The sequence below is a fragment of the Canis lupus genome, chromosome 5, assembly GCF_003254725.2.
Source record: "Canis lupus dingo isolate Sandy chromosome 5, ASM325472v2, whole genome shotgun sequence".
NCBI lineage: Eukaryota > Metazoa > Chordata > Mammalia > Carnivora > Canidae > Canis > Canis lupus.
In genome coordinates, this window is record NC_064247.1 from 39,410,225 (window position 1) to 39,428,531 (window position 18,307).

The 18,307-nt window shown below is 36.1% G+C and overlaps 1 protein-coding gene across 5 annotated transcripts in view; it reads left to right on the forward strand.

Moving 5' to 3' along the window:
* Nucleotides 1-18,307, forward strand: part of ZNF624 (zinc finger protein 624) — a 40,585-nt gene that overhangs the window by 4,313 nt on the left and 17,965 nt on the right. For 3 of the 5 annotated variants that reach the window (XR_004815698.1, XR_004815699.1, XM_025428277.2), the window contains exons 2-3: nucleotides 4,955-5,042; nucleotides 7,327-7,392. Coding sequence is in view for 1 of the 5 variants with exons in the window: in XM_025428277.2 (XP_025284062.1) it covers nucleotides 5,010-5,042; nucleotides 7,327-7,392 (99 nt within the window). In the remaining 4 variants the exon portion in view is untranslated. Of the gene's footprint in view, nucleotides 1-4,954; nucleotides 5,043-7,326; nucleotides 7,407-18,307 lie in introns of those variants that run through there. The other 2 variants (XM_025428279.3, XM_025428278.2) reach the window with 2 other exon arrangements.

Here is an 18,307-nt window from a genome sequence, read left to right on the forward strand (position 1 = left end):
CTGTCGGAAGTCAGCCCCATGGTCACTGTGGGCCCTTATATCTCACTCAGGTTTCCATTGTTCAAGTTGGTTACCTAAAAATGGTCTACATTACAGTCTTAAGATAATCATGTTTTTCTTTTTTTAAGATTTTATTTGTTAGAGCACACACGAACAGGTACGAGCAAGAGTGGGGTGAGGGAGAGAAAATCTGAACCAGACTCTGTCCTGAGTGCAGAGCCCTACTCAGGGACTTGCTCTCATGACCCTAAGATCACAACCTGAGCTGAAACCAAGAGTTGGATGCTTAGCCTACTGAGCCATCCAGGCACCCTGATAATCACATGTTTTCTTGATTTAACTAATCCTTACTCACCCCTCCTTACCTGAGAACTTCACATTTTTCTTGCATGACCTTTCATTCTACTAATTGGGAATTCAACTTTTCAGATTTAGTAGAGTCCATGTCATTTGAACAAGAAAGACATTTCTTTCTCATATAAAAGTCTGAGTTGTTAGGTTGTGAGCAGTGATAAGGGTAGGCGACTTTCATCTATTAGGTCATCTAGAAACCCAGGGTCCATTCACATTTTTGCTTCACCACCTGCTGGGGGTGTTGTCTTTACTATGGCAGAAGCTGGCTCACTCTAGTCTCCTTGCATTCCAGGCCTTTGGAAGGGGAAATGAAGATCTGGAAGCCAGGCAGCTCCCTTGTAAAGATGTAACATTACCTCTCTTACTCAAATCCCTTTCACTATAATTTGGTCACATGGGCATACCTGCCTGCATGGTGGCTGGGAAATGTCTCTAGCTGGGTGACCTTATGTCTGGCTGAGATTTCAAGCCTTTGTCAAGTGGAAGAGGAGACTGGCTATTGGAAGGCAATTTGCTACATTGGCCTACTTATGTTTCCTACTGCTTGAGTCAGTCTTAGGAAATTTTTAAGCAAAAATTGTTCTTTGGGAAATTTTATTTTTATTGGCATACAGTTTTAAGATGATTTATATGTTATAGCCCCTTTCTTGTTTCTAATTTTGGTTTATTCTGTTTTTTCTTCTTTGGCTGGTAGCTTATATATTTCATTATTTAGAGAATCAGCTCCTGCTTTTGTCAACTGTTTTCTTATTTATTAGTTTCTTTATTATTTCCAATTTATGGTTTGCTTGTTAATTATTTTTCTTACTTGAATATTTAAAATTTTTATTCTTTTAAAAATGTTTGTTGAATATATTTAGAGATATAAATTTTATCTTTTTAAAGTTTTGGCATTGACCCATGAATTTTTCATCTATAATTCTCCCATTTTCTAATTTATTGGCAATTTAAGTTCTCTCTTTGACTTAATAAGTTCTCAGGAGGGTCTGTTTTAATTCCCTGGTGATTGGGTTTTTTCCCTCTCCAGACATACATTTATAATTCTACTACATCATGGTTGGTTAGAGAATGTCATGAATCCAGTTTTTCCTTCTTTTTTTTTTAAGATTTTATTTATTTTATTTTAGAAAGAGAGAGTATGTGAGAACAGGGAGAGGGGCAGAGAGGGAGAGAGAGAACAACAAGCATACTCCCCTCTGAGCACAGAACCCCACATGGGGCTCAATCCCAGGACCCTGAGATCATGACCTGAGCCAAAACCAAGAGTTAGACACTCAACCAACTGAGCCACCTAGGCAACCCATTGGCATGATGACTTATTTTTGTGTGTTTGTAGTGAGAGCTAGCTTTATTTTTTTTATCCACAAAGATACTTATTATTTCATTTTTAATTGAAATATGATTAACACATAAGTTTCGGGTATACAACATGGTTCAATATATGTATATATTGCAAAGTGATCATTGAAAATCTAGTTAACATGGATATCACCACACATAGTTACAAATTTTTCTCTTGTGATGAAAACTTTTAGGTTTCATTCTTATTAACTTATATAATACAGTATTGTTAACTATAGTCACTGTTCTGTACATTACATCTCCAGGACTTACTTATTTTATAACTGGAAATTTATAGCTTTTGACCACAATTGCCCATCTTGCCCACTGGTCAACCTTGCCTCTGGCAACCATCTCTAACCATCTTTTCTCTGTATCTAGGAGTTCAAGTTTCAGGGGTAGGGTGGCTTTTTTTTTTTTTTAAGATTCCATATAACAGTAAGATGATACTTATCTACAGATGTTTCACTGGTTTGACCTAACATAATGCCTTCTTGGTCCATTCATGTTTTCACAAATGTCAAGATTTCCTTCTGTTTTGTGGCTGAATAATAATCCTGTGTGTATCACATTATCCATTCATCTGTCAACAAACACTTCAATTCCTTGGCTATTATAATTAATGCTACTGTGAACATATAGCTGTGGATATCTTTTTTAATTCATTTTTTTTTGTTTCCTTCAGATAAATGCCAGAAGAATTGCTGGAAAATATAGTAATATTTTTAATTTTTTAAGGAAACTTTCAAGAAATTTTAGTATGATTTGTTTTAGTTTTGTAAAAAATGTTGTTGGTACTTTATAGGGATTGTATTAAATTTGTAAATTGCTTTGGGTAGTATGGACATTTTAACAATTCTAATTCTTCCAATCCATGATCACAGAATATCTTTCCATTTAATGTCTTTTGGTTTCAATGTACAGGTCTTTCACCTCCTTGGTTAAATTTATCCCTAGGTATTTTATTCTTTTTTTTTATTCATGATGCAATTGTAAATGAGATTATTTTCTTAATTTCTCTTTCTTACAGTTAATTATTAGTGTATAGAAACAACTTATTTTTATAAGTTGACTCTGTATCCTGCAACTTTATTGAATTTGTTTATTCTAATAGTTTTTTTGGCAGAGTCTTTAGGAGTTTCTATATATAATATTATGTCATCTGCAAATAGTAACAGTTCTTTTCCAATTTGGATGCCTTTTATTTTATTTTTTTCTTGCCTAATTGTTCTGGCTAAGACCTCTAATATTATACTCTATATAATGATAAGAATGGGCATCCTTGTCTTATTCTGTTCTTGATCTCAGAAAAAAAAAATTATCATTTCACCATTGAGTATACATGGCTTTGTTGAGAGTTTTCATCATGAAAGGATACTGAATTTTGCCAGATGCTTTTTTTTTTTGCATCTTGTGAGATGATCATAGGATTTTTATTCTTCATTTTTTAAAATATTTTATTTATTTGAGAGAGAGAAAGCAATAAAGAGAACATGAGGGGGGTGAGGAGCAAAAGGAGAAGCAGACTCCCTGCTGAGCAAGAAACCCAATATGAGGCTCAATCCCAGGACTCTGGGATCATGACCTGAGCCAAAGGCAGACACTTAACTGAGCCACCCAGGCACCCCTATTCTTCATTTTGTTAACATGGCATATCACATTGGTTGGCTAGCAGATACTGAATCATTTTCGCATCCTTGTAATAAATCCCACCTTGATTATTGTATATGATCCTTTCATATATTGTTGAATTCGGTTTGCTAATATTTTGTTGAGGAATTTTGCATCTATGTTCAACATTGACTTCTAATTTTTTTTTCTTGTGGTGTCCTCGCCTGGTTTTGGTATTAAGATGGTGGCATTGTAAAATGAGTTTGGAAGTGTTCCTTCTCTATGATTTTTAGAAGAGTTTGAGAAGGATTGGTATTAATTCTTCTCAAATGTTTGATAGAATTCACCAATGAAGCTACCTAGTCCAGGACTTTGTTTTTTGATGGATTTATTATTATTATTATTATTATTATTATTAATTATTGATTCAATCTCCTTACTAGTAACCAGTCTGTCAAATATTCTCTTTCTTCATGATTCAATCTTGGTAGTTTGTATGTTTTAGGAATTTACTCATTTCTCTAGGATGCCCATTTGTTGGCATGATCTTTTTTAGATCCATATTGTCTTAAACTTTAATATGTTCATATGAATCAGCTAGGGGGATCTTATTAAAAAGCTGATTTTGATTCAATAGGTTCTGTAGTTTGTACCTCAGATTTTGCATTTTTCACAAGTTCTCCAGTAATGTTTGTACTGCTGTTTTTCAGACTACACTTTTGAATACAAAGCTCTTGGATGTGAATTCCTAATAGATGTAAATTATCTATGTAAGGCAGAGACAGATTCAGCATAACCTTGCATAGATTCTTTTGGGCCCCAAAAGCCCTACTGCATGGTGAGAGTGTCAGACTTCCTAGGAAACTGTCATTAAAAAGAATTTCTCAAAATCTGGGAAGCTTAATTCTTACTGCTCCACTGCCCTTTTATGTGTCTTATAGCATCATTCTGCGATTATGCACTTATTTACAAACATAACAGTCTTATTTTGTAACCAAACTTAGCACTTTTTTTTCCCCTGCTTCCTTTTTCTTTGGATTTGCCTGATATAGAATGAGTAGATAGATCTATTTGAATATGAGACTGAGGGAGGCATGTCAGGGCTTCTTCTGAGAGTTGTGGTGTTCTCTTTACATGAAGCTGAAATCTCTGAAAATGTTACAAATTGATCATCAATGAAAGACAGGAAAAGAGGTTCTTAGAATGTTTCATTTTTAGATGAGTAGGTGATTGTGGCAAAGAAAGATTGAATTATTTTCTTTCACATCACACAGCAAGTTGATTTAATGGAAAAGTTGTGGGCATTGGAATTAGACCGATTTGGCGTCATACCTGGCCTTGGCTAATAGTGTAATTTTTCTAAGCCTCATTTTCCTGATCAGTGGAATGAGAATATAATTTCCATTGGATTAATGTGAAGTTCAAATTAAAAGCTCCTTATACAATGTCTGGCCTGCTAGCTGTGACCACACTTAATTAAAAAGCCAAAATTTCCAGGAACAAAGATGTCTTTTTCCTCACTGATCTTGGAGTTTAATCTTGTATTCTTTAGGGAAGTCATACTTACTTGTAATGTCAGGATTGCAACTAGATAAGGCTGAGATTTCCAAGGCAGGATTGATTTTCACAGCTTATTTCTCTTTCTCAGAATGCCTTTGTAGGACTCCACTCTTGCCAGAGAGGGGAACACAGAGGAAGAGACTATGGCTGCTATGGTTTTTACAGTTGGACCTCTGGTAAGTTGGGGTTTCCTCTGGTCCTCACCTGCCTCTTGTTTTAAGAGCATGTCCATTTTTCCTGAAGTCTGTGACTTCCATATCTTACCCACATCCCTTCTGGTATCTGAATCAAATTGTTTCACCCTTGAAAATTGGGCTCATCATAGTAAAGCTTGTAATCTATAAGAAGATTCATTATACATGTTGAACCAAATATCAAGACACATAATCTTTCAAAAAATACTTTTGCTATTTTTGATAAATAGGCAGTCTAGGACATTTACTTTTTTTTTTTTAATTTTTATTTATTTATGATAGGCACACAGTGAGAGAGAGAGAGGCAGAGACACAGGCAGAGGGAGAAGCAGGCTCCATGCACCGGGAGCCTGACGTGGGATTTGATCCTGGGTCTCCAGGATCGAGCCCTGGGCCAAAGGCAGGCGCCAAACCGCTGCGCCACCCAGGGATCCCTAGGACATTTACTTTTGATGTTAAATCCCGGAAATTTCAGTTATTTATGGGGTAGAAGAATGGAATATTTTAAATTGGAAATTTTGTGTAGGAAATTTCGGGAAAAATATATACATATGCACATAGACTCACCCACCACACACCCTCTTTAATTAAGAGGGACCCTTCCCCTTGTGCCCACTCTCAGTGATCTCTTTACTACCCATTAAGAAGTGACCAAACTTAATAGATGACATGGAGAGAAAGATGTTTAAGTCACAGTGCTTGGATGTAGGGAGCTTAGTCTTATTGAGGTAAAGCATATACAAAAGAAAGAGTTACATAATTTATTTAGGTGAATGATAGTTACTTAGCCATATGATAAAGTGCTATGGAAGAAAAGAAATAGGACATGAGTATGGGCAAAATTTGTCACAGAAAGTCCATGAGGAGGGAGCCCCGGTGGCCCAGTGGTTTAGCGCTGCCTTCAGCAAGGGTGTGATCCTGGAGACCCGGGATTGAGTCCCACATCAGGCTCCCTGCATGGAGCCTGCTTCTCCCTCTGCCTGTGTGTGTGTCTCTCTCTGTGATGAATAAATAAAATCTTTAAAAAAAAAAAAAAAGACAGAAAGCCCATGAGACAGTTGGACTTAAGGTGGTATCCAGTTACAAGTGGGATTTAAATTGTCATAAAGTATTTATGAGGGTGCTTCAGGTGAGAAAGGAGTTCAAGGGCAAGGTTCTGGGGCAGAGAACAGTGGGGTAAGCTAGGGATTCCAGTTGGAAAGTTATGAAAGACAGGACTGGGATATTTAAGCTAAATCTTTTAATGTTTAATGTTTTCCTGAAGACATTTAAGTATACGTGTGTATGTGTGTGTGTGTGTGTGTGTGTGAATGTGTTTGAGATAGGTGTTAACATGATAAAAGCTGTATTTTAGCAGTGATTTTCTGAAATAGGAGATTCCAAAGAATGATGATAGCAACAAATATCATTTGTTCTAATAATAATCTGCAGTAACCTGCAGTTGTGATCTTCTACTCTTTCTAGTTGGGATGTACAATGTAAATAGTCCTTAAAACATACACTTGAAAGATAAATACAGGGCGCCTGGCTGGCTCATTCAGTTGAGCATCCAACTCTTGATCTCAGCTCAAATATTGATCTCAGGGTCTTGGGTTTGGGCCCCACGTTGGGGTCCATGCTGGGTATGGAGCCTACTTTAATAAAAAAGAGAGAGAGAGAGAAAAAATAAGAACCAAAATGTTGCACTTGATCAGTAGATCCAAAGTGTTTGTCTAGTATTGACATGGTCAAACTCATCCCTAATTACCACATTTTCTGGAAGCTGAATATTTGTAATTTTTAGATAAGAACTTGGGAGAACTAAGGTAGCATTTTTTTCTCAATGAGCTTTTAATAGTTGTATTACCCATAGTTTTTAAAATGGCACACACAAAACCTAAAATTGTTAAATACTAATGGAAGGATAGCATAAGAGACACCTGGGTGGCTCAGTGGTTGAGCATCTGCCTTTGGCTCCGGGTGTGATCCCAGGTCCTAGGATCAAGTCCCACATCGGGCTCTCTGCTTGGAGCCTGCTTCTCCCTCTGCCTGTGTCTCTGCCTCTCTCTGTGTGTCTCTCATGAATGAATAAATAAAATATTTTTTAAAAAACAAGGTCAAAGATTAGAATTAGATATTATGAGACCTTAATTCAGCCCTAAGTAAAACAATAAAAGAGGTTATTTCATATATGCCATATCCACGGTGGACTGATGTTGCTTGATGAGGCTCTGCTATAAATCATGGGCAGCCTGTCACTGAATGATCTTATCCTGTATCCCCTCAGAATCCTGAAGATTCCCAGCCAGAAGAAGATTTTCACCTTCAGGCAGAAGAACCAGAACTGGTAAAGGTAATACTTAACATGTATGTAAGGGGAACGAGAAGGGCCACTTACACTGACCCTGGTTCTTAATGTTCCTAGTTGATTGCAGGTTCACAGTGAATACCATCATGCTAAATAGCTGTAGTAACCCCAGGGTGGTACCATCAGTTTGGCAGATTTCATTTCTCTCGGTGGTGACAAGCCTAATGTGGCAGATAGTCACAGCATAATTTCTAATTGATAAAGTATCCAATATCACATCCTCTGATTTTTGCTTTGCATTGTAAGTCTCAATACCATTAAAAATACCAAGAATGCATCAGTGTGAGTGGAAACATTCCTAAGATGTGTTAAAATTAGTTTAGCTATTTTTATTTCATTATATTTGTTAAGCTTACTTTTTTATTTGTGAGTATAGTATCTACCTGATTTGTCCATAAAATATCAAAGTTAGAAATTTATGAATTGGGATCCCTGGGTGGCGCAGCGGTTTGGCGCCTGCCTTTGGCCCAGGGCGCGATCCTGGAGACCCGGGATCGAATCCCACATCGGGCTCCCGGTGCATGGAGCCTGCTTCTCCCTCTGCCTGTGTCTCTGCCTCTCTCTCTCTCTGTGACTATCATGAAAAAATAAATAAAATCTTTAAAAAAAAAAAAAAAAAGAAATTTATGAATTATGTTAAGAAAAAATATCTAAAACTTAGAAATAAGGCAAGAGATAAATGTATGCCTTTTCAGTGTCATATTAGACATGTATTATTCTGGCATTCCTTTTTCTGCTATCAATAGACAGCTGTTTTTCAATCTCCCTTGAACCAACTTTGTCAAGCAGTTAATCTCCCATTAATGACTTAAACAAATCTTCTGCATGTGTTGACAATAACTTTTAGAATTGTGGTTTAAAAAATTTTTGAAATATAATTGACATACAAGGTTACATTAGTTTTAGGTGCATAGCATAGTGATTGGACAGCTCTATACATTACAGTGTTCACCACAGTAAGTGTAGTTATTACAATATTGGGACGCCTAGGTGGCTCAGCGGTTGAGCATCTGCCTTTGGCTCACGGTGTGATCCTAGAGTCCCGGAATTGAGTCCCACATCGGGCTCCCTGCATGGAGCCTGCTTCTCCCTCTGCCTGTGTCTCTGCCTCTCTGTGTGTCTCTCATGAATAAATAAATAAAATCTTTAAAAAAAAGTTATTACAATATTATTGACTATACTCCCGATGCTATATTTTTTATCTTACTTTATTTTATAATTAAAAGACTTATTTATTTTATAATTAGAAGTTTCTACATCCTAATCCCCTTCACCTATTTCACTCATCCCCCTCCCTCCCTAGCAACCACCAGTTATGAAGTTTGATTTTGCTTTTTGTTTATTCATGTTTTATTTTTTAAATTTCACATATAAGTGAAATCATATGGTATTTGTCTTTCATTTATTTCATTTAGGATAATACCCTCTAGATCCATCAATGTTACCATGAATGACAAGATTTTTTTTCCTTTTTTTGGATGAGTAGTATATATAGTATATGTCTTCTTTATGCATTCACCTATTGATACGTGTGTTGCTTCTATATCTTGGCTATTGTAAATAATGCTGCAATAATCAGGAGTGTGTATATCTTTTTGAATTAGTATTTTCATTTTCTTTGGTTAAATAGCCAGCAGTGGAATTACTAAGTCATATGATAATTCTATTTTTAATTTTTTGAGGAACCTCCATACTGATTTCCATTGCAGCTGCACCTGCTTGCATTCTCTTTGGCAGTGCCCAAGTGTCCCCTTTTCTCCATACCTTTGCCAATTCTTGATATTTCTTTTCTTTTTTTATTTTGGCCAGTCTGACAACTGTAAATTTCTCATTGTGGTTTGGTTTGCATTTCTTTGATAATTAACAATAAGCATCCCTTCATTTATCTGTTGGCCATCCATATGTCCTCTGTGGAAAAATGTATATTCAGGTCCTCTGCCCACTTTTCAATTGGATTATTTGTTTTGTTGTTGTTGTTGCATTGTGTGCATTTTTATATTTTGGATATTAACCCCTTATCAGTTATACCATTTGCAAATACCTTCTCCCATTTTTGTGTTGTTGATGGTTTCTTCCATCGTATAAAAGCGCTTAAGTTTCCAGTTGTTTATTTTTGCTTTTGTTTTCCTTGCCTGAGGAGACATATTTGGAAAACTGTTGCTAAGGCCAATGTCCAAGAGTTTACTGCACATGATTTCTTTTAGGTGTTTTATGGTTTCAGGTCTTACATTTAGCTCTCTAATTCATTGTTACTTTTTTTGTGTATGGTATAAGAAAGTGATCCAGTTTTATTCTTTTGCATGGAGCTGTCAAGTTTTCCCAACACCATTTGTTGAAGAAACTATCTTTTCCCCCATTTATATTCTTGCCTCCTCTCTTGTAGATAATTATGGTTTTTAAAAAAAGAGTATGTTGAAGTTCAGCTTTTTTTTTTAAGAATTATGTTTTTAAGTTTCTTAAAATTACACTTTGGAAGTTGGTTTTATTCCAAAAATATTTTGTGTAAAGCTGGGCTTTTCTTTTTGCTTTTATAAGAAAATACATTCTGAGACTCAGTCTTACACATAATTTTTATATAGTTTTTTTGAAATTTAATATTGAGCCAGTCATTCTTAAAATTGTCCTTTAACATATGACAGTTTAGACTTAAAATTTTAAGGTGAAAATAATAGTTTCAGACTTTGAATCATGAACTGTAGGAAAGTACCATTATTTTTGACATGATGAATAATTCATGTGATTTATTTTTGTTCTGACAGAAAGTCCTTGGCAGAAGATTAATTCTGTCTGGCTCTTTCTTAAATTCTGCATCCTGTTTATAAGTACTGAGCTCAGTTTTGTTTAAATTTTTTTTTTAAGTAGTCTCCATGCCTAGCATGGGCTTGAACTCACAACCCTGAGATCAAGACTTGAGCTGAGATCAAGAGTTGGGTCCTTAACTGACTGAGCTCCCAGGTGCCCCTAGTTTTGTTTAATTTTGATTTGAGTAGAACCAATGTTTTAATGGTAATATTTAACATTTCTGTGTCTACAAAAAAAGGCAGAATTTTCATAGGGCTTGTGTTGAAACTGTTGATCAATTTGGGAAGAATTACTGTGTTAATATTAAGTTTTCTAATCCGAAGAATATAGAATGTCTTATTTAGGTATTCTTTAGTTTCTTTCAGTGATGTTTTATCATTTTTTCTCTATGTATCTTGAATATCTTTTGTTAAATTTATTTCTAAGTGTTTTATTCTTTAAATGTATTTTTTGCTACTTTAAATGGATTTTTTCCTTTTTTTTTTTTTTGGAATGTTCATTGCTAATGTATAGAAATAGTTGACTTACATATATTGATCGTGTGGCCTAAACCTTGCTGAACTAGTTTCATTGTAGAAGGGATTGTGGTTTTTTTTACACTTGCATGTGTGTGGATTCTTTAGGGTTTTCTGTATGCAAGATAATATCATCTGTAAATAGAGATTTTGTCATTTCCAAATAGAAATTTACTTCTTTTCCCATCTAGATACCTTCTATTTGTTTTCTTTCTCTAGTATCTCTTGCTAAAACTCATAGTAGTACAGTGTTGAATGGAAGTGAGGAGAGAAGACATTTTGTAAGGTTTGTGATCATAAGAAGAATGCATATGGCCATTCACCATTAAGTATGATGCTAGATTTGTGTTTTTATAGATGGTCATTATCATGTTAATGAAGTTTACTTCTATTTCTCGTTTGTTGTGTTGTCACATAATTTTTTTTAGTCTGTTAAGATAATTGTGTGGGTCTTGTTCATTATTCTATTAATATGGTATATAGCTTTGATTAATTTTAAGATATTAAGTGAACTTTGTATTCCTGGGATAAATCCCATTTGGCTGTGGCATATATTATGTTTTCTTTGTTGCTGAATTCAAATTGAATCAGATTGAATTAATTTGTCTGACTTTTCCTTAAAATTTACATCTATCTTGCTTTCATAATACTGGCCTCAGAGAATGAGTTGAGAATTGTTTCCTTCTATTTTTTGGAAGAGTTAATGAAAGATTGGTATTAACTCTTCTTGAAATGTTTGTTGGAATTCAGTGAAGACACCTGAACCTGGGTTTTTATTGGAGCGGAGGTTGTTATAGCTCTATTCATATTTTCTATGTCATCTTGAGTCAGTTTTGGTAGTTTGTGTCTTTCTAGGAATCTGCCCATTTTGCCTAGATTTTCTAACTTGTTGGCTTACAGTTGTAGTTGTTCCTAGTATTCTCTTATAATCCTTTTATTTCTGTAAGGTCAGTGGTAATGTCTCCTTTTTCATTCCTGATTTTAGCAATTTGAGTCTTCTCTCTTTTCTTAGTCTAGCTAAGGGTTTATAATTTGGTAATCTTTTCAAGAAATCAACTTTTCCATTTGTTGATTTTCTCTATTGTTTTTCTATTCTCTATTTTATTTTCATTTTAATATTTGTTATTTCCTTTTGCTTTAGAAAAATTTTAATTCACTCCTCCTTTTCTAGTTCCTTAAGGTACATATTTATTTTGTATTTTTTATTTTAGTTCCAGTATAGTATATACAATGTTATGTTAGCTTCAGGTGTTCAATAGAGTGATTCAACAATTCTGTACATTACTCAGTGCTCATCAGGATAATTGTACTCTTATGCTCCATCACCGATTTCCCTTATCTCCCACCCAACTCCCCTCTGCTAACCATCGGTTTGTTCTCTATAGTTAAGAATCTGTTTCTCGGTTTGTCTCTTTCTTTTTTCTTTTGATCAATTGTTTTGTTTCTTAAATTCCACATAATGAGTGAAATTGTATGATATTTGTCCTTCTCTGACTTATTTCGCTCAGCATTTTACTCTCTAGATACATCCATGTTGTTGCAAATGGCAAGATTTCATTTTTTATGACTGAATGACATTCCATTGTATGTATATATACACCAGATATTCTTTGTCCAGTAATCTTTTTTTTTTAAAACTTCTTTTTTTTAATTTTTATATTTTATTTATTTATGATAGTCACACAGAGAGAGAGAGAGAGGCAGAGACACAGGCAGAGGGAGGAGCAGGCTCCATGCACCGGGAGCCCGATGTGGGATTCGATCCCACGTCTCCAGGATCGCGCCCTGGGCCAAAGACAGGCGCTAAACCGCTGCGCCACCCAGGGATCCCTGTCCAGTAATCTTTTGATGGACACTTGGGTTGCTTCCATAATTTGCCTATTGTAAATAATGCTGCAGTAATCATAGGAGTGCATATATGTTTGGTAAATAACCAGTAGTATAATTCCTGGGTCATAAGGTAGTTCTATTTTTAACTTTTTGAAAAACTTCTATAGTGTTTTTCACACTGGCTGCACCAGTTTGGATTCCCAACAGTACACGAATATTCCTTTTTCTCCACATCTTCACCAGCAGTTGTTTTTTGTATTTTTTATTTTAGCCATTCTGACAGGTCAAGGTGATATCTCATTGTAATTTTGATTTGCATTTCTCTAATGATGAATGGTATTGAGCATCTTTTAATGAGTCTGTTGACCATCTGTCTTTTTTTTTTTAAGATTTTATTTATTTATTCATGAGAGAGGCAGAGACACAGAGGGAGAAGCAGACTTCATACAGGAAGCCCAATGTGTGACTCGATCCTGGGACTCCAGGATCACACCCTGGGCGAAAGACAGGCTCTAAACCGCTGAGCCACCCAGGGATCCCAAGCCATCTGTCTTTTTTTTTTTTCTTTTAAATATTTTATGTATTTATTCATGAGAGACACACAGAGAGAGAGGCAGAGACACAGGCAGAGGAAGAAGCAGGCTCCATGCAGGGAGCCCGACATGGGACTCAATCCTGGGTCTCCAGGATCAGGCCCTGGACTGAAGGCGACACTAAACCACTGAGCTGCCCGCTATCTGTCTTCTTTAGAGAAATGTCTATTCATGTATTCTGCCCATTTTTATTTTTATTTTTTTTAAGATTTTATTTATTTATTCATGAGAGACACACAGAGACAGAGACACAGGCAGAGGGAGGAACAGGCTTCATGCAAGGAGCCCGATGTGGGACTTGATCCCGAAACTCCGGGATCACGACCTGAGCCAAAGGCAGATGCTCAACCACTGAGCCACCCAGATGTGAGGTTTGTGATCCTATTCTGCCCATTTTTAAATTGGATTATTTGATTTTTGGGTGTTGAGGTGTTAGTTCTTTATATATTTTAAATACTAATGCTTTATCAGATAGGTCATTTGCACATATCTTCTCCCATTCAGTAGGTTGTCTTTTAGGTTGTTGGTTGTTTCCTTCTCTTTGCAGAAGCTTTTTATTTTGATGTAGCTCCAATAGTTTATTTTCACTTTTATTTCCCTTGACTCAGGAGACCTATCTAGAAAAATGTTACTGTGGCCAGTGTCAGAGAAATTACTGCCTGTGCTGTCTTCTGAGATTTTTATTGTTTCAGGTCTCACATTTAGATCTTTAATCCATTTGAGTTTATTTTTCTATATGGTGTGAGTAGTTGTCCAGTTTCATTCATCTGCAAGTAGCTGTCCAGTTATCCCAACACCCTTTATTAAAGACACTTTTTTTCCATTGTATCTTCTTTCCTCTTTTGTTGAAGATTAGTTGACCATGTAATTGTGGGGTTATTTCTGTGTTTTCTATTCTGTTCTATTGATCTATGTGTCTGTATTTACACCAGTACCATAGTGTTTTGGTTACCATAGTTTTGTAACATAACTTGAAGTCTGGAATTGTGATACCTCATTTTGTTTTTCTTTTTCCAGATTTCTTTGGCTATTCCAAGTCTTCTGTGGGTCCATACAAATTTTAGAATTCTTTGTTGTAGTTCTGTGAAAAATGCTTTTGGTATTTCAACAAGGATTGCATTAATCTGTACATTGCTTTGGGTAGTATAGATATTTAACATTATTTGTTCATCCAGTCCATAAACATGGAATGTCTTTCCATTTCTTTGTGTTGTCTTCAGTTTTTTTTTCATCAAAGTTGTATAGTTTTCACAGTACGGGTGTAGTACAGTGCCTGGTTCCATAAGGTATAAATTTAGATTACTGATTTGATATCTTCCTTTTTTTTTCTTTTTTCTTTTTTTTCTAAGAATTTATTTATTCATGAGAGATACGGAGAGAGAGAGAGATTGAGAGAGAGAGGCAGAGGCACAGGCAGAGGGAGAAGCAGGCTTCGTGCAGGGAGCCCGAGGTAGGACTTGATCCCGGATCTCTAGGATCACACCCTGGGCGGAAGATGGCGCTAAATCGCCGAGCCACCGGGGCTGCCCCGATATCTTTCTTTTTTCTAACATAGGCATTCACAGCTCTACATTTCTAACTGAGCAGTGCTTTTACCGTCTCCCACAAGTTTCGATAGAGTGATTTATTTTCATTTGTCTTAAAGTATTTTCTAAATTACCTTATGATTTCTTTGACTCATTAGTTTTATAAGAGTCTGTTGTTTAATTCTTACATATTTTTGAATTTTCTAGTTTTTTTCTTAGTGATTTGTAGTTTCATTTTGTTGTGATCAGAAGTGATACTTTGTATGATCCTAGTCTTTTAAAATTTATTTTTTTTATTTTTTTTTTAATTTTTATTTATTTATGATAGTCACAGAGAGAGAGAGAGAGAGAGAGAGGCAGAGACACAGGCAGAGGGAGAAGCAGGCTCCATGCACCGGGAGCCCGACGTGGGATTCGATCCCGGGTCTCCAGGATCGCGCCCTGGGCCAAAGGCAGGCGCCAAACCGCTGCGCCACCCAGGGATCCCATCTTTTAAAATTTATTAAGATTTCTCTTGTTACCTCACATATGGTCAATCTTAGAGAATATTCCATGTACACTTGAGAAGAATATATGTTCTGCTATTACTGGGTACCTCCGTGTTCTAAAGATGTCTGTTCAAATCATGTTTCCTTGTTGATCTTCTGCCTTGTTGTTCTATCCAGTATTGAAGTCTCTATTTTTGAATTATCTTTTTGTTTCTTCAATTCTATAAATTTTGGTTCTTGTATTTTGAGATTCTTTTAAGTGAATATATGTTTAAGTTTTTTCTGTCTTACTGATAAATTAACAGTTTATCATTAAAAAATACCTTTGTTTGCTTCTAAGAATAATTTTTGTCTATTTTGTCTGTTAGTAATACAGCTAATCTAGCTCTCTTTTGTGTACTGTTTACATAGTATGTTTTTTCCATCTTTTACATTCAACCTATTTGTGTCTTTGGCTTTAAAGTGTGTCTTGGGATCCCTGGGTGGCGCAGCGGTTTGGCGCCTGCCTCTGGCCCGGGGCGCGATCCTGGAGACCCGGGATCGAATCCCACGTCGGGCTCCCTACATGGAGCCTGATTCTCCCTCTGCCTGTGTCTCTGCCTCTCTGTCTCTCTCTGTGTGACTGTCATGAATAAATAATTAAAATCTTTAAAAAAATAAAAAATAAAGTGTGTCTTCTGCAGATAGCATTTATTTGTATCACTTTAAGAAAACTCCCTTCTGCCAATCTCTGCCTTTTGATTAGAGTGTTTGGTTTATTACTTTTAATTTAATGACAGATAAGGTAGGATTTGATGTCCTCCTTTTTGCTATTTGTTTTTTCTATGTCTTACCACTTTTTAAAATTTCCTTTTCCTTTATTGTTTTGTTTTTGTTAGATATTTTGTAGTATCCCATTTGATTCCTTTATCTTTTTAATACTTGTTTATTTTTATCTTAATTCTTTCCCTGGGGATTACAATTAACATCTTGACATAAAACTATGTATTTCAGATTAATGACAATTTAATAGTATATAAGTCTTTGCTCCAATATAGCTTCATTCCCTCGATCTCCTATATACTCTTATTGTCATACAAATTATACCTTTTAAGGGTGCTGTTGGGCTCAATAGACCATGTGACTCTTGATCTCAGAGTTGTGAGTTCAAGCCCCACATTGGGTACAGCAACTATTTACAAATAAAATCTTAAAAAAAAAAATTAAAAACAGGGGCACCTAGATAGTACAGTTGATTAAGCATCTGACTGTTTTGGCTCAGATAGTGATCTCAGAGTCATAAGATCCAGACCCTGGTCACGCTCTGTGATCAGCATGGATCTACTTGAGTTTCTTTCTCCCTCTCCATCTGCTCTTTCCCCTGCCTTCTCCCACCTCTGCATGCATTGTACATGCACACTCTCTCTCTCTCAAATAAATAAATCTTTTTAAAGAAATCAAAAACAAATTATACCTTTTTATACCTTATAAGGCCATTAACACAATTTTATGATTATTGTTTTATGCAGTTGTCTTTTTTTTTTTTTAAAGATTTTATCCATTTATTCATGAAAGGGAGAGAGAGAGAGAGGCACAGATACAGGCAGAGGGACAAGCAGGCTCCATGAAGGGAGCCTGATGTGGGACTTGATCCCAGGTCTCTAGGACCACACCCTCGGCTGAAGGCGGCACCAAACTGCTGAGCCACCTGGGCTGCCCGTGCAATTGTCTTTTGAAATAAGAAGAAAGGTGCCTAGGTGGCTCAGTTGGTTAAGGTCCAACTCTGGATTTCAGCTTAGGTCATGATCTGAGGGTCGTGAGATGGCATGCTCAGTGGGGAGTCTGCTTAAGATTCTCTTTCTCCCTCCCTCAACCTCTCCTTCCCCCACATCCGTGCTCTCTCAAGTAAGTAAATCTTTTAAAAAAATAAAATAAAGTAAAAGAAAAAGTTATATAGATAAAAATACATTTATATTGTCTGCAAAGTTATGTTTACTGGTGTTTGTTAGTTCTTTATGTGGACTTGTGTTACTGTCTAATGTCCTTTCATTTTACTTGAAAGATAATGTTTAGAATTTACTATGGGCCAGATGTGCTAACAATGAACTCTCTCATTTTTTGTATATCATTTTTGAAGGATAGTGTTTCTGGCTATAGAATTCTTTGTTGACTTTTTTCTTTCAGCATTCTGAATATGTCATAACACAACCTTCTACCTTTATTGATTTCTGATTAGAAGTCAACTGACATTGTTACTGAGGATCCCTTGTATATAAGGTGTCCCGTTTGTTTTGCTGCTTTCAAGATTCTCTTTGTTTTTCATCATTTTGACTATGACATATCTAGGCATGTGTCTCTGATTTTATTTTACTTGGTGTTCCTTGAGCTTCTTCTCAATTAATGATCATCAAATTTGAGGAGTTTTTTGACCATAATTTTAAAAATTTTTTTTATTTATTTGAGAGAGAGAGAGCGAGAGACCATGAGTGGGGGGGAGGGGCAGAGGGAGAGGAGAAAACATGCTCCCCACTGAGCAAGAAGTACAATCCTGGGCTGTGTCCCAGGATCTTCAGATCACAAGCTGAGCTGAAGGCACTCAACAGACTAAGCCACTCAGGCACCCCAGCCATTACTTATTTATTTTTTTTTTAATTTTTTATTTTATGATAGCCACACAGAGAGAGAGAGGCAGAGACACAGGCAGAGGGAGAAGCAGGCTCCATGCACCGGGAGCCCGACGTGGGATTCGATCCCGGGTCTCCAGGATCGCGCCCCGGGCCAAAGGCAGGCACTAAACCGCTGCGCCACCCAGGGATCCCCTTATTTAAATATTCTATCTGCCTCTTTCTCCCCTCTCCTTTGTGGACTCCCATTATGCATATATTGTTATTCTCATTGTCCCACAGATCTTTGCCATTATGTTAACTTTTTTCATTCTTTTTTTGCTGTGTTCCTCAGTCTAGATAATCTCATTTTATCTATTTTAAAGTTCACCAATTTTTTTTTTTTGCCTGATTATTTTAGTCTGTTTGGACTTCTTTAGACAAATGCAACAGACTGGGTGGCTTGTAAACAACAGAAATTTACTTATCATATTTCTAGAGACTGGATGTCTGAAACCAGGGTGCCAGTGTGGCCCAGATAAAGGCTCTCTTTTGGGTCACAGT